At 37.2% G+C, this 24,789-nt stretch overlaps 1 protein-coding gene across 1 annotated transcript in view; it reads right to left on the bottom strand.

Annotated features, from left to right (window-relative positions):
* The window catches only part of LOC127628030 (glucocorticoid receptor-like), a 101,231-nt gene extending 99,973 nt beyond the window's left edge, over positions 1–1,258 (bottom strand). Inside the window, 2 exon segments of the mRNA XM_052104685.1 lie at positions 229–1,223; positions 1,226–1,258. Of these exon segments, the coding sequence (XP_051960645.1) occupies positions 229–1,223; positions 1,226–1,258 (1,028 nt within the window).
* Positions 1,259–24,789: the final 23,531 nt, after the last annotated feature.

Genomic DNA, 24,789 nt, shown 5'->3' with positions numbered 1-24,789 from the left:
AACCTGCCATCAAAACAGACAAACAATTTCCCCAGATTTTCAAAATACCATGTAGTGAATTCCTCTTTTGTTTTATTTGTTATTAGACATATTTCATAATATTCTATTATAGGCCTATCTAGTACATATGGTATTGACGGGGCATACCTGCAAAATAATGCCCACTACCTCAGCCCACTAGTTTCACTCAAAGCCACTCATTCATCAGCCCTAAATACTAGGTCCTACCTGCTGTAGGAGTAGCTGGACGGAAGTAATGTTTCATTGGCTCTCTGCATTCCAGATGGATCACCGTATCCATTTCCTCGAACCCAGCCATCATTTAAGGCAGGTAGGGGAGAAAATAGGCCAAATGCAGGTTTTTGGTCTGGTAAATTCACAGCTGCATTGGCTCCATAGTGGAATCCCTGTGCACCCATATCTCCCACCGTGTTGGGGCTGCAATGAGACCCACCCATTCCTGACATCTGACAGTAGCTCCGCCTCTCATTCTCCTGTTTGATGACACCCGGTGTGCACAGCTGGATAAAATCTGTGTCTTTCTCCGTCTTTATGACGGGCATGTTGACACTGGGTTCCACCATCTGCTGTCGCGTTCCCATGCCGTTACCATTTGTACAGGTTGCACTGTTGCCAGTGACAACAGGGCTGGTCTCCTTCAGCAAGTTGCTCTCTCTCAGCAGGGCATCATCCACTTGCAGGGACGAGAGAAAGGCAGTCTCGTCGGCAACATAGTACTCATTCAGGTCTGATAGGGAGCCAGGAAAGTCCAGATCCTTAAGGATATCCAAGGTGTTGTCTGCAGTAAGTCTATCGTTACCATCCATATCCTTATCCTGGTGGCCAAAGGATGGAAAGTCTTTATCCATAGGAGAAAACTCCTCCATTTTCACTGTGAAATTGTCAGGGACATGGAGGCCAGAACTTCGATTTAAGTCCTCAATGCTCTCGTCCAAGAGAGAAAAGTTCTCCCCAACGCAGAGACCATGGGGCTCTTTTACCTTTTGCTGGTGCTGCATTCTAAAGGGTTTAAATATCTTAACATCTGGTTCCTGGATGGTATGTCCTATTGGGGATGGCTCTACCATCGAAAGATGTCTGTGATTGTCACTAAAACTCAGTCCGTTTGAGAAATCTCTTTGTGTATTTAAAGTGGACACACTGACAGCAATATCAGGCAAGAGGCCTCTTTCAATACAATCCCGAATATTAAACTGTCTGCCTCATCATTATTGCCACGTTTCAGTCCATGATCCATAATCTTGATCCTATTGTACAGATGAAGATAAGAAAAAGTTATGTTAATATTTTCAACAAATAAAAAGGCATCATATCTTAACTCTAAGAGACTCAGCATAGCAGAATTGCAACGTTTGTTTACAGCTATTTTTTTTATTCAAAATGGTTAAAAACATACACATAACAGTAGCTGACACTCTGATCTGTTATTGAATGTCACAGCTTTCTAAAGTCACACAATAGTCACCTCAATGTAAATGGTGCTTAAAAATCAAGATTTTCCCATTGACTGCCATTGCTTTCTGGAGTCGGACAAAATTCACCCCAAAACAAATAATGCTTGCAAATCTAGATTTTTTATAATCAGTGGCATCATAAAGACACATTCAAGAAGGAAAAAAGAAAATCTATCATCGATCTCAAAATCATCAAAATGTTCATTACTTTGGAATTTATACTTTAATTTAGCTACAATTTCATTATCCATAAACAACTGCAATTTTGCATATTCTCAAGTTGCAAAATCAAACTAACTAAAGGGGCATTATGCTTAAAGGAATATTCCGGGTTCAATACATGTTACATTGACAACATTTGTGACATAAAAATTATTTAGAATAGTCTCTCCTTTTCCTTTAAAAAAAAAAAAAAGCAAAAATCGAAGTTACAGTGAGGCACTTACAATGAAAGTGAATGTGGCCCATTTTTAGAAGGTTATAAAAGCACTTACATTAATTCTTCTGTTAAAACTCATGTATTATTTGACCTGTAAAGTTATTTAATGACACGTTACTTCCTCTTGACAACAAAGTTGCCAAATTGGATAAAACTTCACACAGAAAAGGTTAGAAAGCAATTTTATCACACTAAAATCATGTTGACAAATATATTGTTTATGTTTTGTGGCTATACTTATGAAAAGGTGAATATTTTAACGTTTACGGATTGATCCCATTCACTTCCATTCTAAGTACCTTGATTTTTGCTTTTTCTTTGGAGAAAGGGAAGGACAGGTTGAAATAATGTTTGTGGTAATCAACAATATTCCATAAATGCTGTCAATGGAGCAAAACTTGTATTAAACACGGATCAACAGATCAAAAGGATCAGAAATTTCAGATAAATTACCTCAGTTACTGTCTTTAATAAAGCAATTACTTTTAAATAAGGTAGATGTGAACAAAGACTACGTGTATCAAGAATTGTATACTATGGTGAATGTGTAATAAGTTGAAGTTGTTGGGTTATCCAGGACATTTTCAGGCTTCAGACTTTCAGTGTTGCGTGTCTGGACTTAACCCGCCTGGAGTTTCTCTGAGAATGAGATATTATGATATCAAACTACATGTATATCTAAATGGTAGGACAAAAGTATTCCATCTCTCAGGTTATATAATGAATGGATTTAGCAGATTTAATTTTCCTTCCCTTCAATCAGTCGATAAAAAAAGGTTTCAGCTTTAATCGCTCAAACCATTTAAATTGACCCATGAACGAGGGCCGTGTTTTCTATCCCCTGACATATGTCGTATGAATGTATAGTACGCGTTACACTACTAATAAATGCAGTTCTTGTAAGTTTTTATTAAACTACTACAGCGCATTCAAACTCACACTAGAAAATTGAGCTTGATGGTTGTGATTGTTTATTCAGATGATGACTTGAGACGCGTAGGGACATTAAAACTAATAAAATCCTATAAACACATCAGCCGATGCACCGCAGTGCTGCCACCTGTCGGTTGAGTTCCGCTATTGCATCCACAATGACTTGAACCGCGTAATGTAGATTAAAGCTTTATAAACACACATACATGTAATGCAGAAGCACCCATATTCACTTGATCACTTATCAGGAGTACGAAACGAATCCAACGATGTGATTTATACTTAAAATAAACCAAGTGTCCCAAATGTCTTACATTTTAGGCAGTGAGATCAGCTTTAAAAACAACGCAGTCAAAAGCTACAGGAGCAGCTATATGCTGCTTGGTTATGGTTTGAAATGAAAATCAATTCAACACTATAAAAAACGAGACAAAGTGCAGTGCAGATGGTGTATAATTCTGCATTCACCACGCTCAAAAAGAGAATAAGTCCAAGTGCATGATGTTTACACGATAGCCACTTACCTTTATTAGATTTATGAAGAAAAGTGCATTTCTATAGTCCAAAGCTGTAATGTGGTTCAGATCTTGTTCACGACAGTTGCTCGGTTAACTTCCCTCATGGTCAATAAATGTTACAAGATCTTACAAGACGCGTTGCTGCGTCGACACGATGTTTAACAGCAGCGCGAGCCGCGAAAACAACTCACGCCTTCACGACGTCGCGTGCAAGAGAAACTTTACGTCGCGCTCTGAATAATCGTCGTTATTCTTGTTTTTGGGCCACGGCTGGCGGTCGGTCGAGCGGGGGAATCGCCAGCATTACATAAGCTGCTTGTCAAACTCCAGACAGCCCATTATCTGCCCGTCAAACCGCTTCTGCTGCTGCTGTTAGCTTCAAAACGGTAAACGCCCCTTAATACAAACTCCAGTACAAGTTACCCTGCAATCGCGCGAATATAAAGCAGTACAAATAACATACAACATAAATAATACAAATAACAAACCTAGATTTTTGCGACTCGTAAATGTCAAAAGTGTCGCGCGCAAATACGTAAAGCCGGTTGACTTGGATGCGGGCAAATAGAAACGGTCAAACGTATGTCATTATCAAACGTATGTCATTATCTCGATGACGTTTCGAACCGACAATGCCGTTGACTGTCAATAAAGGATACGTTTTATATCAGAGATTGATTCGACCGGCTCGTCCGAGATCTCGACCGTGCATTAGCACATTAGCAGTAACTGCTCACGAGCTGAACTTTCGTGCATCATAACGCAACTTTTGTATCCGCGTCACAGCGATCGAGAGAAACCTCGTAACACACTAATATACGAATATATGTGTCCGCAGGTACATGGAGGGAACGCGCGACGGAGAGAAGACGGCAGGGGTAAAATCGGGATTTCTATGTCGCAGTTCAGTCTGTAAATAAAGGAGCAAAGGGCACATTCACACGAAACGCAGATGCATCACAAATAAAAAGCGTTCCATGACATGGATAATTAATACGGCTATTCCCGTGTTTATCTTCGGATAATACGTGTAACAACTTCCCCGTGTTGCACCATGCCCGCTAATTAATCTCCATCTACTCGATAAAACTAAATTAAACATATGCGCGCCAGACTTTAGACTATGTGTGCGACATGCGCAGAGGGGGTCACTTGAATGTCAATCATCTTATTTACTCACTTAGATGTTTAAATTATTAGCTGTGCAAGATAAATACTTTGCATTTAGATAATTTTAGTGACTATACTGAAATTTGATATATGGTTTTCACTGAAATGGCAAAGTCGCATACTTGTGCATTTATGCAACATGTTTTTTTTTATTTTTATAAATAGCCTACTACAAAAATGGCCGTTTTCATTTATGTAACATATAATGGTAACACTTTCTCTAAATTCTAAATGCTTTATATTCCACCTGTAATGTCTCATAATACGCCTTATAATAAGTTATAACTTCTCAATAATAATTGTAACATCAATTATAATGCATTATAATACTTATCTTTTCATATTATATCTTGGACTATAATGCATTATCAAATTCAGGGTTCCCAAGCCTCCTGGAAAACCTGGAATTTGGCAATGCAGTTTTCCAGTTATTGAAAATTATATTAAAAAAAATACCTAAATGTCTTGGAAAATAATTATTTGTCCTGGAAAATATTTTAATATAACAATGCTCAAAATTGTTTATGTATTTACTGATATAATGCAAAATTGTATTAATTTGTTACAACATTGCTGTAATTTTAACTTTAAAGTTGTGGTCGGACCGCAGATTAAAAAAAAAAACAATTATGAATTCACACCCTGCTGTTATAACGTGGAGATGCTAATCAGGATGTGAATTAGTTATTAATAATGCAACAATCAGAGTTCCCTTATACCGTGGTTACCACATGTAGGACCTGATGAGTTCCACGATGTTGAAAACACGGATGGAATCACGGAATCCAGTCATAAGAATGGCATTAGCTACAAAACACGTAATGTCACGGAATCAACATCATGTATTTGGGATGAAAATGAATGTTTGAATGCACAATTAATGAAATTAAAATTGCAATATTTCCTAGTGTCATTATAAAACCGCAAAAGGCTATGATTACCTAAAATAAAGAAATAGTCTGCAGGTGCTGCATGCTTCAAAATGAATGTATGAATCCATCCACTTGTACACTGAGAGCACAGCATCATGATCATCACACCTCTGTGTTTTATAGATGACAGAGAGCAGAGCACTCTAAAGTGTACAGACTATATACTGTATGTATTTAATCCAGAGGTTAGAAACTAGTCAAAATGTGAACACAGTGAAACAATACAATGGTACAAAAAGGCAAAAAAAAAAAAAAAAAAAATATATATATATATATATATATATATATATATATATATATATATATATATATAATATTACTGTATATATCTACTACTATATAAAAAAAATCAAATGTTATGTTAAAAAAATTATTAAATTAATTCTATTTTCATTTGATTTAAGTTTCAATGAATTAATTTGATTAGACTCTATTTTGACAGTAAAATATGATTAAACTGTTAAATACAGAATTCAGAAAAAATAACAATCTAATAACCACAATATACAGCATGACCTCTCGTGTGTTACATATTACATCGATTGGGCTCATAAAATGTCCTGGAAAATTGTTCCTTAAAAAAAATTATATCTCAGAAGTTATAATGTATTGTATACAGTATATATGTATTGTATTTATTAGCTATGCTTTAAGTAAAATGACAAAAGCAATGCCTTATGAATATCCATGAGATATTTTATTGTTATATACAAATGCACAGAATACAAAGGGACACAGATTCATTGTGACATGACAGCACTTATACAACACCTAATACACTCACCTAAAGGATTATTAGGAACACCTGTTCAATTTCTCATTAATGCAATTATCTAATCAACCAATCACATGGCAGTTGCTTCAATGCATTTAGGGGTGTGGTCCTGGTCAAGACAATCTCCTGAACTCCAAATTGAATGTCAGAATGGGAAAGAAAGGTGATTTAAGCAATTTTGAGTGTGGCATGGTTGTTGGTGCCAGACGGGCCGGTCTGAGTATTTCACAATCTGCTCAGTTACTGGGATTTTCACGCACAACCATTTCTAGGGTTAACAAAGAATGGTGTGAAAAGGGAAAAACATCCAGTATGCGGCAGTCCTGTGGACAAAAATGCCTTGTTGATGCTAGAGGTCAGAGGAGAATGGGCCGACTGATTCAAGCTGATAGAAGAGCAACTTTGCCTGAAATAACCACATGTTACAACCGAAGTATGCAGCAAAGCATTTGTGAAGCCACAACATGCACAACCTTGAGGCGAATGGGCTACAACAGCAGAAGACCCCACCGGGTACCACTCATCTCCACTACAAATAGGAAAAACAGGCTACAATTTGCAACAGCTCACCAAAATTGGACAGTTGAAGACTGGAAAAATGTTGCCTGGTCTGATGAGTCTCAATTTCTGTTGAGACATTCAGATGGTAGAGTCAGACTTTGGCATAAACAGAATGAGAACATGGATCCATCATGCCTTGTTACCACTGTGCAGGCTGGTGGTGGTGGTGTAATGGTGTGGGGGATGTTTTCTTGGCACACTTTAGGCCCCTTAGTGCCAATTGGGCATCGTTTAAATGCCACGGCCTACCTGAGCATTGTTTCTGACCATGTCCATCCCTTTATGGCCACCATGTACCCATCCTCTGATGGCTACGTCCAGCAGGATAATGCACCATGTCACAAAGCTCGAATCATTCCAAATTGGTTTCTTGAACATGACAATGAGTTCACTGTACTAAAATGGCCCCCACAGTCACCAGATCTCAACCCAATAGAGCATCTTTGGGATGTGGTGGAACGGAGCTTCGTGCCCTGGATGTGCATCCCACAAATCTCCATCAACTGCAAGATGCTATCCTATCAATATGGGCCAACATTTCTAAAGAATGCTTTCAGCACCTTGTTGAATCAATGCCACGTAGAATTAAGGCAGTTCTGAAGGCGAAAGGGGGTCAAACACAGTATTAGTATGGTGTTCCTAATAATCCTTTAGGTGAGTGTATATATATATATATATGTATATGTATATAGATATATATATATATATATATATATATATATATATATATATATAAACAATACAACTTCTGAGGATAAAAACGGATGTTGATTGTATTATAATGTGTTATACTCTTTAAGGTATAACTATAAATAGGTTAAGTGTTACAGTTAAGTTATAACATTATATGGTGTATTGTGAGACATAATGAATGCATTACAATGCATTGTATAAATGGGATAAATGCCACTCTTGCGTTGTCTTGGCTGTGTGTTTAGGGTCATTGTCCTGTTAGATGGTAAACCTTCAGCCCAGTCTGAGGTCATGAATGCTGTGGACCAGGTTTTCATTAAGGATATCTCTGTATTTTGCTTCATTCAGCCTGAACTTCCCCCAATCCCTGCCGGAGAACACCCCCATGCTTCATTGTTGGGATGGTATTGAGCAGGTGATGAGCGGGGCCTGGTTTCCTCCAGACATGGAATTTTGGCCAAACAGTTTAATCTTCATGATCCAGAGTAATGGGATGCACATGACCAAAATTTCAAGTGTCATAGCATAGAGTCTGAATACTTATTTCAATGTGATATTTCAGTTTTTACTTTTCAATACATTTGCAACGTTATCAAAAATTTGGTTTTTGCTTTGTCATTATGGGGTAGGGAGTGTAGATTGATGTGAAAAAAAAATATTAAAGCATTTTAGCATAAGACTGCAACATAACGTGAAAAAAATGAAGGTGTCTGAATACTTTCTGAATGAACTGTATGTATGTATGTATGTGTATATATATATATATATTGATACACTCACTGATACACCTACTTATTCATGTGATTATCTAATTAGCCAACTGTGTGGCAGCAGTGCAATGCATAAAATAATGCAGATATGGCTAAGGAGCTTCAGTTAATGTTCACATCAATCATCAGAATGGGGAAAATGTGATCTCAGTTATTGTTGGTGCCAGACATGCTGGTTTGAGACCATGTCAGGCACCTTATTAGGACCATAGTGTTCCTAATACAGTGCTCAGTGGGTGTGTGTGTGTATAAATAAATATATATATATATATATATATATATATATATATATATATATATATATATATATACATATATACTATATATTAGGGCTGTCCTATAAATTAAATAAAAAAATATTCAGATAATTAAATTGCATTACATTCTTGGCACAGAAGAGTTCATCATTGATAAGACAATACAAAAAGCGGCTTTAGAATGTACAATGTATTGTTTACTACCATATTATTGATCATAAGTCAATCATTGACACACAGTTCACAGCAATCCATTTCACAAGTTAATTTGTCAATCAGTTGGAGATTTATTGTGAGGGCTTGTTTAAGGACCCGTCAATTTCAATAAGCGTCAGACATGATTGTGTAACGTCTCGGGTGCGTCGCGTCATAAACATAAAATTTTTAGGTCACTGTGTCAAGTTAAATATAGTTTAATATTTAGAACACATCTTGAGATCCCGTAGTTCGGATTTGCGCTCCATCAAATGTTTTGAACACAAGAACGTAACGCATGTTTGTGCTGTGTCTGCTGCTCAAGGGTGTTTTTCTTCACTGTATAAACTGCGCATTGCCACACAGCTGAAGTTTCACTTACTGCCCTCTGGAGTAAACAGGTGGTATTACAAGCTTACGTTTCTCAGGAATCTTCCATATTACGGTCCAGGGGCATTGCGATTAATTGCGATTAATTTTTAAATCGACAGGCCATATATATATATATATATATATATATATATATATATATGGCCATATATCAGATTTCTTTGTTATGTTGACATGCTTAAGTTGAGGCAATAAGTGACTGTAAAGTTTCTAAAACTTATATCAATTTAGCCTATATAACGTTAAAATACTGTATACACAATATAATCTATGTATTAGCCTGAGTAACATCCCAGAATGCTGAGGTAGGCTATGATAACATTTTGGACATGCCTTACATGTAAAAAAAGACCCTAAATATGTCAAGAAAAATTATATTTCCAATTTTGACTATATTCTAAAAGCAGATAAATCTTAATTTCTATTTATTAAGAAGTGATTGTGAGCAATACGTTTAGAGAATGTGTAGTGGGGTGCAAAATACTATTTTTTTGAAATCCATCAACAACACGTGTTCTAAAAACAGGGGCCGATTAGCTTGAAGGTAGTTGTAGCTACAGGCAATAGACTCGGTCTCATACAATGCATGCCAATATTTCAGTTATTTTCCCTGGAAGACTTTCAGAAACCGCAGAACGTAACAGCCTTGTTTTTGCCTGGTTATCTCTAACTTTGTATCTCTTACTTTGAAATTATCCACTTGTTGAAAGGACTGGGACAGTATTTTCCAGGTGATTACTATGTTGGACTATTCTTGTTGTAACATATGCTACGTCCTGCCCCAGTCCATTATTGAGGAGGAGTACCAAAAAGGTATGGAATTGCCCTTCTCCCATCTCAACACTCAAGAATCAGTCAACTTTAAAAATGAAACAAAACTTTTATTGAATCCAAAGCAGAAAATGGAAGTCTCAAAGGCTTCACGAGGGGGTAAGGCCAAAATAACAAACAAAATGTCACCAGTTGCAAAGGGGAGTCAAAACTAATTTACTTAGAACAGAAAATGCAAATAAACAACCTAAATCAACTCTAACTCCTCTCTAACTAAAAAACAGAAGAAAAGACAAGACCAAATGGCACCCACCTCCCTATTGCTTCCTTATTTTATTTATTTGATTTACAATATTTACAGCAGTTTCTAAATAAAAAAGTTGGTGTGACTGCAGTAGACACCATGGGTGCTGGTTTAGGAGCAGGGTCAAATATAAGTTTGCACTCAAGATCAGATGGAGAAGCCAAGAATGAGTCAGAGAGCTCAACATCATCTCTGAACTTCCGTGACTTTGCAAGCATCACTACGCAGGCAGAATGCAGAGGGACATGGACTAGAAACGTCAGGCTGATCACAGGCCTTAGCCGCATCTGCAACAACTGGACAGTGAAACACTTCACCACCTGCAAGGTCATTCCCCAAAATGAGGCCAACACCATCCACAGGTAACTGCTAGCGCACACCCAGCTTAACAGGACCTGTGATGTGATTAGACTTTAAGTGAACAGCATGAAGGGGAACATTAACACAGCCCATTTCAATACCACATATCAAGCTTCACAGCCTCCAAGCTTCACAGTCTGAATTCAGGTGACCACGGTCAAGGCAGTAAAAGCAAAATCGCTTGTCACCAGATCGCATTGAGGCAGACTTATGACCCAAATTTAACCAATCCTCATTCTTCGGGTACCACAAGAAATCACAAGCCACCATTCTACCCAAACCGTCAGCAACTGAAGACAAAACACTGGACTGACATATAGAGGGAAAAGCATTTTGGTTAGTCAACACAAATTCAGCCAAAACTGCAGCACCAGAAAGCAAAGCTACTTTCTGCTTGTTTAGGTGGACGACAACATTCTCTGGCATGAAACATTTAAAGTCTTCTAACAAGATCAACTTTAAAGTTGCAATCTTGCTAAAAAGACAACACTTCTATAAAACATGTGTCTGTTGGGCCTAAATTTGTGGCGCTATGCCTCGGGTACCAACTCATATTCCTGAAGGACAGAGGATTTCACGAACTCGTAGTCAAGGGACTGTTCTTTCGTTAAGGCAGAACAAACTTCCTGGGATATACAGTGAGGAAAATAAGTATTTGAACACCCTGCTATTTTGCAAGTTCTCCCACTTGGAAATCATGGAGGGGTCTGAAATTGTCATCGTAGGTGCATGTCCACTGTGAGAGACATAATCTAAAAAATGAAATACAGAAATCACAATGTATGATTTTTTAACTATTTATTTGTATGATACAGCTGCAAATAAGTATTTGAACACCTGGGAAAATCAATGTTAATATTTGGTACAGTAGCCTTTGTTTGCAATTACAGAGGTCAAACGTTTCCTGTAGTTTTTCACCAGGTTTGCACACACTGCAGGAGGGATTTTGGCCCACTCCTCCACACAGATCTTCTCTAGATCAGTCAGGTTTCTGGGCTGTCGCTGAGAAACACGGAGTTTGAGCTCCCTCCAAAGATTCTCTATTGGGTTTAGGTCTGGAGACTGGCTAGGCCACGCCAGAACCTTGATATGCTTCTTACAGAGCCACTCCTTGGTTATCCTGGCTGTGTGCTTCAGGTCATTGTCATGTTGGAAGACCCAGCCTCGACCCATCTTCAATGCTCTAACTGAGGGAAGGAGGTTGTTCCCCAAAATCTCGCAATACATAGCCCCGGTCATCCTCTCCTTAATACACTGCAGTCGCCCTGTCCCATGTGCAGAAAAACACCCCCAAAGCATGATGCTACCACCCCCATGCTTCACAGTAGGGATGGTGTTCTTGGGATGGTACTCATCATTCTTCTTCCTCCAAACACGGTTAGTGGAATTATGACCAAAAAGTTCTATTTTGGTCTCATCTGACCACATGACTTTCTCCCATGACTCCTCTGGATCATCCAAATGGTCATTGGCAAACTTAAGACGGGCCTTGACATGTGCTGGGAACCTTCCGTGCCATGCATGATTTCAAACCATGACGTCTTAGTGTATTACCAACAGTAACCTTGGAAACGGTGGTCCCAGCTCTTTTCAGGTCATTGACCAGCTCCTCCCGTGTAGTTCTGGGCTGATTTCTCACCTTTCTTAGGATCATTGAGACCCCACGAGGTGAGATCTTGCATGGAGACCCAGTCTGAGGGAGATTGACAGTCATGTTTAGCTTCTTCCATTTTCTAATGATTGCTCCAACAGTGGACCTTTTTTCACCAAGCTGCTTGGCAATTTCCCCGTAGCCCTTTCCAGCCTTGTGGAGGTGTACAATTTTGTCTCTAGTGTCTTTTGACAGCTCTTTGGTCTTGGCCATGTTAGTAGTTGGATTCTTACTGATTGTATGGGGTGGACAGGTGTCTTTATGCAGCTAACGACCTCAAACAGGTGCATCTAATTTAGGATAATAAATGGAGTGGAGGTGGACATTTTAAAGGTAGACTAACAGGTCTTTGAGGGTCAGAATTCTAGCTGATAGACAGGTGTTCAAATACTTATTTGCAGCTGTATCATACAAATAAATAGTTAAAAAATCATACATTGTGATTTCTGGATTTTTTTTTTTAGATTATGTCTCTCACAGTGGACATGCACCTACGATGACAATTTCAGACCCCTCCATGATTTCCAAGTGGGAGAACTTGCAAAATAGCAGGGTGTTCAAATACATATTTTCCTCACTGTACCAGAGAGAGTGCACTGTAACAATAAAGCCCACAAGTCAATTTCGCAGCTACAAGTTCAAAAGCAACAAAGAGTCAACCTCAGCTTCTCTTAATGGTGGTACAGGTCTAATTTATTTGCTAACATCAAAGTTATACTCAGAAGATGTGAAGTCAGGGTTTTCAATTAAGGTAGCACCAGGTAAATTTGCAAGAGAAGAAGCAGAGGGAGGTCTAGAGCGAGACAATGGAACAGGCTTTCTACCCAGCTTTAAGGCCTGGAAATTTAATTCACGCAGCTTAATGTCCCGGTCTGCTTCTGCTTCCACAACACGATGCTGAAACATATGAGCCTCACACTCTTGTTTTTTTATTAAGAGTTCTAATTCTTTCAGCCTAAGGGCTAACATAGGGTCATGGAGTCCTGCAGAATCAGTCTTTGGCTAGAGTTTCAACTGCAGCCCTAGGATGTTTCTCAATGCCATCCTTAGATTGCCAGCCTTAACTAGCTTCTCAAGCAAGTCTTTTTTTATTAATTGTTTGGTGGACTCTTTGGGAACATAGATTTTGAAGAAGTCCTCCTCCAATTTTTACGTCCTACCTTTTCGTTAGTTGATACATTTTGGGGTTGGCCCAAAATTGTGTTGGCTATGAGTTTGCTAAATCGTATGAAGTCAGTCCCTCATCTCCTAATATGCAACAATTACTTTCTTCCGTCATACAAAACTTTGTCTTTATGCTTGATATCATCCTTACAGACTCTACTTTATGGTTAGGTTTAGATATTGGGGTTGGGTTAGGGCATACATTTAGTCAGCATGTACACAATGTCTGACATGCAGAACTTTCACTTACTTCCTCTTTACACGTCCAGATATTTGCACGACTTCTCATGAGATCGGGTTGTTCATTCTTGACCTTTAACAGTCTTGCTTGATGCCCTAAGATGCATAGGCTTCTCCAGTAATAGGTGTTCTTTGCAGGGGTAGAGACCGTGGAGTCTGTTGTAAAGCATATGGAAAGGTGTTCTAAGATGTTAGGGAGTGAAGGGATGAGGCAGACTCACTCCCCCATGCAAACAAATTCATTATGGGTTGACGGGTGTGGTGTGGGCATGTGATTGTCTAATTATGCCAGCGGAGAGGAAAAGCATACAAACTATCTCCTGGGGCCAATGAGAAGAAATCACACTGTTCTTTGACTCTGTAAAGCAGCAACAGGGAACAAGGAGCCTCCTCAAATTGTCATGTGCGATGGGGTCCTTGTTGATCCTCCAACGAATGTCCTGAAAATATGCTTCATTTTCTATAGACAAAATATACATTTGTATTTGTTGGTTTTGATTTTGGTTAAATAGGACCAGGATTGTTTTTGACAGGTTTCATGTGAATCACCTGATCACAAATTTGTCTTTCATTGAAGAGTGGTTCCTGGTATACAGGGTGGTTTGATGGTATGTATCCAACAGTAAATGTGTGAAATAGTAATTACGTTACAGTATGCCATTTAGAATGCAGTATAACCACTTGTAAAATGTGGTGGTGGCGTAGTGGTTAAAGCACAGGGCTTTTAATCAGAAGGTCACAGGTTCTAACCCCACGGCCACCACCATTGTGTCCTTGAGCAAGGCACTTAACTCCAGGTTGTTCCGGGGGGAATGTCCCTGTAATAAGTGCACTGTAAGTCGCTTTGGATAAAAGCGTCTGCCAAATGCATAAATGTAAATGTAAAATGGGAGCGATTTAGTTTTAACCTGATGCTCTGCTCAGGTCTAATGTAAAGAGTGTGTTTATGGTGGCCAAGTAACATTGTGTATAATTCAACTGGTTTCCAATGTGGCTCATCTAACCATAATTAGAATGTAAAAGTGTTGTCTTATATTTTTAGTGTTATAAAATGTGAAGCTGTTTTTGAAGTCAGACTTATTCGCTTATATGAATAATCGTATCTATTGATTTCTGTTCCAATTAAAAAATTATAATAATTAAAGGAGATAAAGTACCTTTTTATTTGGAATCATGAGCAAAGCCATAAAGGGGCATAGACCCCATTGTATCCATTAGTGTTCTTATTATAATGGCTGGGAGTCAATGGCAGCCCTATGAAATATTTGGAGGAAAGTTATGAAATTTGGCACACTGATTATATTATTGCTTATACCATTTGAACCCTTTGGGCTAGAGAAATTATTATATTTATATTCTGGTTTCGCTGCTTGTGTAGAGTTGATTGAAACAGGTATTTTCAATTTATGTCGTATCGCTCACGCGATGTCTCCAAATACATCAGTAGCCATTTTTACGCTTCTCCTCCAGCAAATCTGGTCTAATTGTCACCAGATGACCAATGCATGTTTGATTTATTCTGGAACGAAGTTAGCAAAGTTGCTAAGAAACAATAAGACTGGTTGGATCTCAGCAAATCTTTGTCCTATCGAAATGAAATTTGGTATGCAACATTACTACCATGACCTGAGCATGCATGCCAAATTTGGTGACAGCAGCACCTATTGGTCAATAAATTCAAAACAAACTATTCCTTGGGTCATGCAGAGTGATACAATTTTTTTTTTATCAGTAATTTTCCTGTCCGACAGTTTGAGTTATAGTGAAAAATGTTTTACATTTTCAGTTCTTCATCGCATTGAACTGAAACTTTGGAAGGCTTTTGGTCAAAATGCTTTAGTCAATTTAAACCAATCTTTTAATGTAATTCCATTTTATATCACTGCTTTCTTATCCCAAGTCTACAGACAGTGCCAGAGAGAATGTATTTTTATTTAGTTTTTTTTTACCTGCAGCAACAACAGCAGTATCTCAGTAATGATTTAGTGTGCTGATTTTCAGCTTGGTACTATGTCTCTTTAGTGTGGCTCAGTGGCGGGTGTGCTGGATTGGAGATCGGAAGGGTACTGGATCGAATTCTGCTTGGCGCGACTCATAAACCGTTGTGGATTTACAATGTATTTTCATATCTGTAACTAACTGGATATCCCATGTTATTAACTGGGTTATAAAAAGAAATACACATTATTACATGGTTATGTAGTATTACCTGATATATAATTTCTCATGACATGATTGATTTTTGTCATACCCCCACACATTTCATAATTATACTCTATGTAAAATAATTTCCATAATTGTTCCAAAGAGCCAGATACTTTTCATCAAGATGTTAAGTTAGGCTGGAAAAAGATATAGATATTAATTTTAGATAAAGATTTACTTTTATCTGTCTTTTTAAGGGATTAGAACCCTTGATAAATAGCTTTCTTATGCCTATTTCTTAGAGCAACAAGTCTTGGTTTATTTTAGCAATGAGGCATGATTTCCTGTACCTAACAGTAACCCTGGCCACCATGCACACTTGCTTGTGGTCTTACTTACACAACTGTTTTTTAGCAGTTATAATAACAAAGTGGTTGCCAGTAGTTAAAGGAAAGTCCTGCACTAGTATGAACAAAATAAAAAACCTTGGAGGACCTGTAGACCAACAGGTGCTCACTTTCCATCATTGCCATGTAAAAACACCAGATAGGGGGTGTTAAAAAAAATCCAACACTGCTTGAAACACTAGCAGTTCTTTCCAAGCAGCATCTGTTAAGCATAAATATGATCTGACTGTTTGACAGGGAGGCATTCCCTAATAATCTCAAGAACTCCACTGACCCAAATAATCAAGCTACCCATCTGCTTAGTTAATAGTCCTGTATAAAGCAGTGGTTCTTAACTTGTGCATGGCGACTTAATATGGGCTCTGATAGTGTCGCAGACAGCATGGAAAACAATGCATAGACAGTTGCCATATTTTATACAAAGATGTAACCAGATTTTCAATGTTGGGGGGGGGGGGACCAAATGTAAAACTTTAAGATTCTGCCTTTGAAAGACACATATTGATTGACCACTAATATGAAAATTGTCCCCCTCATTGGTCCTAAAGTACCTATTCCAGATGAAATCCTGAAGTACCTGCAAGATGAAAAGAGTGTAGATTAGCAAGCTTAACATTACACATAGGCATATTTGGCATTCGTTTTACTTAGTAATGCTGCTATTAGAATGGATTTGTTCCTACATGTAGCAAGATGAGCTATTGAGAAGCCCTCAGGGCAGTGTTTATGCCTTCAAATAAACTCTTCACCCTTTTTAACCGAGCAGTGCAACACAACACACTTTTATAAGCAGGTCTGTACAAGAATGAAGACATTCACGTTCTGCCAGTGTCACAAGAGGCCATGACTGCAGAATGAATGCTTTTTCCCTTTGTTGTGCAGTATTTCTTATAACTTGGCAGATAACTCACCCATGACCTTTTTAACAACATCAAGATTTTGCGTTAAAATTTTAATGTTTAAAATGCTTACATTTCATGACCCCTTAAAGGTGCATTTGATTTTTCAGTTTGGAAACATGTAAGTAGTAATTATTTATACCCTTAAAGGTTCACTCAGTAATTTTTCCTCATTAAAGTTTTAAAAAATTAATTGTAATTGTGCAATATATGTATGAAATCATGAGCACTCACAGTAAAATGAAGACTCCAGTCATATCAGTGACCTTATAAAAGCTGTTTTATTCTACATGGAGAGGGTCCACACATGGGGGCTGCCATGATAGAGTCACATGACCAGCCGAATACTACTCGCTTAATCTCAGTAACCGTCCTGTTATTGAACACTTTCACTCATTGATTAAAGTAATCATGGCTGACTGTGAATAATACATTTCTACAATGACATCTGAAGCTGAAAACTATTGATTTTAAATGATGTTGCATCCAAACCGCTAGGTGTCAGTGTAAGTCCAAGATAACACAAAGGCAAAAGTTACTGAGTGCATTTTTAAACCTAACCTTACTTCCAAATGTGGTATCTCTGTAGCCATAGATCTAAAGCAATGTGACGTCAAAGGCACAGATCAGTTGATTTTTTTAAGGCAAACATATTTGTTTACACCACACTAGAACAGCGTTTCCTCCACAGAAAATTTTATAAACACTCAGTAAACCACTGCATCTTTGAAAAGTGATTACGTCAGGAAATTGAAAACTTCAAACAAAAACGGATAGTGTGGGAGTGTCTTTAGAAGGAACTTTTTTTTGTATAAACGCAGATTTCCCACGTGATCATGTTGAGGACATAAAATGGACCAAATGAAATTGCAAAAATAATGTCAGTTTTCCCGTACAAACAAACAGACAAACAGTTTGTTCGGTTAAAAAAATCATATAATCCAACCTCAGACTTCTGCCATTGGTTGAGTCAAACAGATCAGTGTTTTGATAGCACAACAGAGCCACAGTGTTTACACTTTTCGGGTAAATCGACCTACGAATGGCCTACTTATAGTTAAGATAGGGTGTAGATAGGATAAAATATACTCACATCACCTTTCAAATAGTTTTAGATCAAAATGGCATATTACACCACTGAACATTGCTGACACTGATAAAAAATGTATGGCAATTACCCATTTTTAGAATAGGTCTACAGAGACTGTTCATTGGAATTTCAAATCTGATCTGAGCAAGAATGCTCAAGAATAAGGTTAAATGCCATATTTAACATACCCAATGTGACAGCTAATGTTGCAATACTGAAAAAAATTGACAGATTGCCAAAATGGAGCAAAAGTGCATCAAACTTCAAGACACATATTGAGGTACATTACATTTTTACAAGCTCTTTCCAATTCATAAAGAAGTCAAATCCACTGTTGGCACAATACAATCAAAGTATTGCTCAAGAAAAGGATAGCAAATGATGACTAGACAAACAAATCTATAACAACAATATAAAAGTTTCTCATTTCCAGTCATTTAATAAACAAGCATGCACAAAAGTGTATATTCATTCTGTTATGTTAAAATACAGAAGCACACACAGAGTACACAGAAGCATAACAAATGTTTCTAGGCCTTAAACCCCTTTAACAATGTGTTGTTGTAAACCACAAAGACACTGTTTCAAGGTGAAAAACTTTTTTTTATTGAGCACTCTGCTGTTGGCAATATCAAATTAGGGTACATTGAGACCCTCTCATCCTAATTTATATGTTCTTTTTAGCTTACTCAGCCCAATGTCCTCAGGCGAGCAGCTCTTGTGGCTATACAGAATGAGGCATATTAGGAAATTAAATGCAACACTGCCATTCGTGAAAGAGGAGGTAGAGGACACCAGGGCTAGTTGTCACCCTTTTTACTCCAGAGAGTATTTCTCAGGTTAGGCTTCATTTGTAGTCATGGCAACAAAAACACGATTAAACATATTTGCCATTATTGCCGCATCAAAAGTACACTCTAACGGAAAAATACGGGGAAAATGATAATATCTGCCTTCTAAAGTATGCTCAGATCGCCCCGTCTCGCAAGCGGGGGTTGCTTAACTACTGCTCTCATGCACTCTCGTGAACATGCAAAGGAGAGCAACATTCGGTCAAGGTATTTAATGAATTATCAATTACATATCGGTTCGTCTCTCTCTCCAAACCTCATTGTATGCCTTCAAAACAAGGCATCAGTAACATTGAACAATTTATTGACTTCGAAATGATACTTTTGCAATCTTTTGAAGCTTGAAGAGGTGGTCACATCCACTGCCATTGTATGACATCACTGATCAGAACATTTTTTCAAAATGTCTTTCTTTGTCTACCAAAATAGAAAGAGTCATATTAGTTGAGAACAAAAGGAGGGTTCGTAAAAAGTGGATGAACTTTCATTTTTGGGTGAACTATCCCTTTTAGGCAACAATTATGTGGCCCTCAGTAACTAAATTAGCTTAAAAACAACAAGCATGTTGCCATTACCTGGATACAAATTTAAAGCAACAAGTATGTTGCCATACCTGGATTCAATTGCACTTTAAAATATACTTTTAATGCTGGAGTTTCTGCAGGATTCAGTCCTTTAATCACATCATTATGTTTTTATATAAAAAATGACATCTGACATCTTTCCAAATTTAATCGCACATATATAAGATGGCATTATTGCTTGTGTACTAAAAACATGGTCTTGGATAGGTGAGGACAAGAAAACGATCTGATAGTTGTGGACTTTTAAATCCAGATGATGGAGTCGATGTAATTGACGTAATCTAGGGATGCTAGATGAGCAAGTTATTAAATAAAAAGAGTTGGAAAACCTGGATGCTACCCGGGAGTAGATGTTCCTTTGTTTCAGTCCAGAGTGTCCGTGGTGAGTAATGAAGAATACAATTTGTGCAAAAGCAGTATTCTTATGTCAGTTAACATATATGTGGTGTTATAAGCAGCTTAAATTGACAGCTTCAGTGCCGCTGTTAGGTGTTGCTTGCATCCATGCAATGGAAAGGCCACTGAGAGAATGAATAAAGAGAGGATTTACTGTAAAAGGACCGCTTTGGTATATAGGTAAATATATAGATTTTTTTTATTGATTTTTTTTTTTTTGTAACGGTGCATTTAAATTACGGTATATTTATTGTATTATAAATTAAAGGCCTACCAATCTTCCTTGTGAAAAACTGTGAAAACATGCCTTTGTTATCTTTAACTACATTTTTATTTCATTAAAACAATTACGTTAGAATGACTAGAAAATTATTATGTAATCAGTTGTATGTAACTATGAGCAAATAAACAATTATCGAAATAAATATTGAAAATCGTAAACAGGCTGAAATATTATTGAGATATAATTTTTGGAGCCATATCACCCCACCCTGGTCGAACTTTAAGTAAAAATAACCAACATTTACTTGAATGAACTTGAATGAAACTCCCGCTTCACTTCCTCAAAAATGATTTGGGGCAAAAATAAAATCAACCGACATCCAGATTGCTGGGGGTTTTTCTTACAAAAACCTATTGTATGCCTTCAGAAGACTTGGAATGTCACATGGTCACACAAGTCACATGGATACTTTTGGATCCTTTTTAAGCTTAAAGTGACTTCATATAAACTGTCATTGTATTTAAGAAGACAGGCCGATTGTCTTTTGAAGAAAGAAAGTCATACGGGTTTAGAGCAACGTGTGGTTGAGTAAATGATGACAGAATTGTTTTATTAACTATTTTATGTTAAAAAATTCTGGTGCTGTGTTGGGTCATGGCTTGAGGTTCAGTTAACTAGGTTTCATTCACTACATTAATATAATTATTACAAATAAATCTGCAGCCAAATGTAGACTGCATAATCATTTAAAGTCTCTAATATATATATATAAAAAAAAGAAAAACATTGCAAAACTCAAGGTCAGATCATGCTGCTCTTGGGAGTCAGGCCTTGTTGCAGCTCTCTTAGATACTGACCATCGCAGATAATTTGATACCGTCAGCTTGTCCTGACATTTCCATTATGTATTCAGGGGGCTCAGTGTGTTCCCGCCAGTCTGAACTCTGTCTGAATGGCTGTGGGAGGAAGTTTCTTTATGACTGTATGAAGTCTATGACTCAGGAAGGAAGGGGTGGAGGATGAAGGTGTGTGGGCTGAAGTCGGTATGGAATTAAAGGCATAGTTCAAAAACAATCAAGATGCAACCCTATGTTAAAACAAAAGTGCATTATGGAAACATATAGAACAAACATGTGGCATATTTTGTACCCACAGTACTCATACCTGTCAAATGTGTGGCTTCTTAAGTTCACACCACTGCATAAATCAGCATGAGTAGCAGCTCAGGGCCACTCTTTGTCTTCCTATCGCTAGTGCTTGTGCTTTTCTTCAGAAAGATGAATAAGGCAACCTTGACCATAAAGTATTATGGAGAACACTCCAATCGCTTGCATTTACAATGGCCTGATGGTTTCTAATGGTAACTGAACCTTCAGGGATAATTGGAGAACCCATGAGTGTTTCAGACTTCTCAATTTGCTTAGTCTCGCACGAGCCACATGATTTAAGATGTCAATTGAAATTTGTTCATATGCTTCACACTATGTAGTGATAGTGATATTTACAATGGAGCATGCTTGTATCTTGGCTTTATTATATTCATTTGTCATTGACCAACAGGAAAGAACTGAATTCATAATAATATTTTTGTTTTGGAGAACTTATTGACATTTTGCATCAAAGTCGATGCTTTTAATGTTTATTCATTGGTGGTTGGCATTAATTAGCTCTGCACTGTACATATTGATTGAATGAACAAATAGAAGCAACAGTCACAAGCTCTGTTCAATTTGTGAATTAGGCCATTCAAATGCATGCCCTCTGTTTACTTGACATTTTTAAGTTCATCTGAAGAGCACACAAAATTATTTTCATATTACATACAAGAGGAAATGGTTGGACATTATTTACAGACATAGGAAACCATTACCCTTATTTATGTTTAATTCAACCAGTAATTTATCAGTTGATACAGCTAACGACGAACTAGGTATGTGAACATTTCAAAATGATCAGCTTGATATTACAGTAAAATGTACCAAAACATTCATAATGTTCAAAACATTTTAAACCAGCCCTGATTTTGCATATTTACATGGGACGGAAATCTTAAACGTGGGTAATAATAATAATAATAATAATATTATATTATATTATTTATTATTAAATAATTATAATAATAAAAATACCTATTATTATTATGAATAATTATGAATAATATTATTAATAATACAATAAAATATTATTGTTTATTATGTTTAATAATTATAATTATTATTAGTGTTGTTATTGTTGATATTATTATTATTATTATTATTATTATTATTATTACAACCCACATTTAAATAATTTAGTCCCATGTAAACATGCCAAATTAGGGCTGGTTTAAAATTCTTGATAAATATTATTTAAAAAAAATATATTATACATGTATTTACAATTAATATTTAAAGAAACAGTTTAATGAAGTATGGGTTCGAGTCCACGTCAAGCCAGAGTCTTTAAACTATCGAGTTCAAAAGGGCCGAGTAGGACTCAAGACCAAATCTGTTCATGAATCTGAATTCAAATTGTAACCATAAACTCAACATCAATATTTTAAGCTTTTTATATTGTCAATATAAATGTAACAAAAACACCTCTATATGTTATGATTAGTTTCCTGCTGAACAGACTTCAAAGTGGTTTCAGAATGAAAGCGTATGCTTAAGGTGTATGAAGACAAAACTGTCCTTCAACATATTTCTTTTTGTGTTCTGTTGACATTTCAATTATTTGTTGCTTTTTCTTTTTTAAAGAAAGCTAAAGCTGCATTAGTCATTAAAACCAGTCAAATTTAGTTTAGTTTTATCTAAAATTTTATCTTACGAAATAATATATACTGAGATTTCTTTTTGTCTCTATCTGCCGACTGGTTTGGGAAAATAATGAGTCAACACAGTAGAAATTAGCACTCGCTGAGAAGTTACATCTCACGACTTGACTTCAAATCTACACCTGAAAACATGGTATGGTAACTGAATTTAAACAAACGATCCTGTTCTTAAAGTGATAGTTCACCCAAAAATGAAAACTCAGTGATCGTTTACTCACCCCTGTGTTGTTATAATGGCTTTCTTTTTCTTAACACAAAGGTAGGAATTGTGAAATAAATTGTGCTCAGTGATGTCATGCAATGACAGTTTATGGTAACCACCTCTTCAAGCTTCAAAAGATCACAGCTTCCTTCAGAAGTCTAATAAATTGTTATGCGACTCAAGTCTTGTTCTGAAGAAATACGATAAGGTTTGATGAGAAAATGTGAAGCTGCCCTCTTGTCTTAAGAAAAATACTGTACATTCTTTATGGTTTCCCATCATATTCTGCACATATGAGTTTTTCCCGACAGTGGTTAAATGATATAGACATCCAGATTTTGACACTTATGACAATTGAACAATAAATAGGTGCTGTTTATCTGTTCATATGAGTTGCAGTCTACGTTAGCAATAAAAAAAAAAAAACTCCAGACTATTTAAAAAGTTACAGTTAATTCATCAAGGACTAGTTTAAGTTGATAACACTGTGTGGACAACAAGAGACTACAGATGCCTATGTGTGTGTGGATACATTACACCTAAAAAGACTTAAAAGCCCAATATTAATAATATTTTTCAGAATTTGTATTTTTATATGTTGCTCTCCTCAATCCGGCTAGCAAAGGACGAATCTCAGTTGCCTCCGCATCTGAGACTTTCAATCTGTGCATCTTATCACGTGGCTTGTTGAGCGTGCTACCACAGAGACATAGCGCATGTGGAGGCTTCATGCCATCCACCACGGCATCCATGCACAACTCACCACGTGCCACACCGAGAGCGAACCACATTATATTGACCACAAAGAGGTTACCCCATGTGACTCTACCCTCCCTAGCAACTGGGCCAATTTGGTTGCATAGAGACCCTGAGTCTCTCAGCACGTCCTGGGATTCAAAATTGCGAACTCCAGGGGTGGTAGCCAGCATCTTTACTCAATGATCTATCAAGGTCCCCCTTAATGAAGTTCCTAACCACGACGAAACCATGCTGCAAGCATTGTCTTGGCTATACAAATGCTGCATGCGATTTTACCAGTTGTCAGGTCCCGTGTTGAGCGAAAATGCCTTGTAGTTTCTAGCACATTGGCTGCAAACCTGTCTAAATGTCTTCGTCGTTCCAGCCACCTCGGTAATCTGTGTTATACAGCAGTCTCCATAGTAACATTCAAGCATTTTTCTTTGACTGAGTGTGCCGCTCTGCAGGTGTGTTTGCTCAACACGGTGAAACAAACTCTGGCTATGTCAACGACATCAGGGGGTGTTACAACTGCTTGCAGACAGAGCATCCATTTATTTCTGTTTCATTATATTTATTTATTTATCAAATCAAATGCCATGGACTCGGTTGGACTTGGAAAAAAATCCAGAGTCCCAAAGGCTCGAGTCCGAGTCAAGTTCGAGTAAAAATGCATCCGAGTCCATTAAAATTGGACTTGTGACTCGAGTCAGAGTCTGAACTTGAGTACACCAAATCTAATATATATATAACTCGTATGACTTTCTTTCTTCCACTGAACACAAACGTAAAATATTTGAAGAATCTTTACTCAAATAACTTCAGCTCATAGCTCCAAAAT

This window comes from Xyrauchen texanus, chromosome 34 (genome assembly GCF_025860055.1).
Source record: "Xyrauchen texanus isolate HMW12.3.18 chromosome 34, RBS_HiC_50CHRs, whole genome shotgun sequence".
Classification (NCBI taxonomy): domain Eukaryota; kingdom Metazoa; phylum Chordata; class Actinopteri; order Cypriniformes; family Catostomidae; genus Xyrauchen; species Xyrauchen texanus.
The sequence above is the reverse complement of the archived record's forward strand: the minus strand, read 5'-3'. Positions and strand labels throughout refer to the sequence as shown.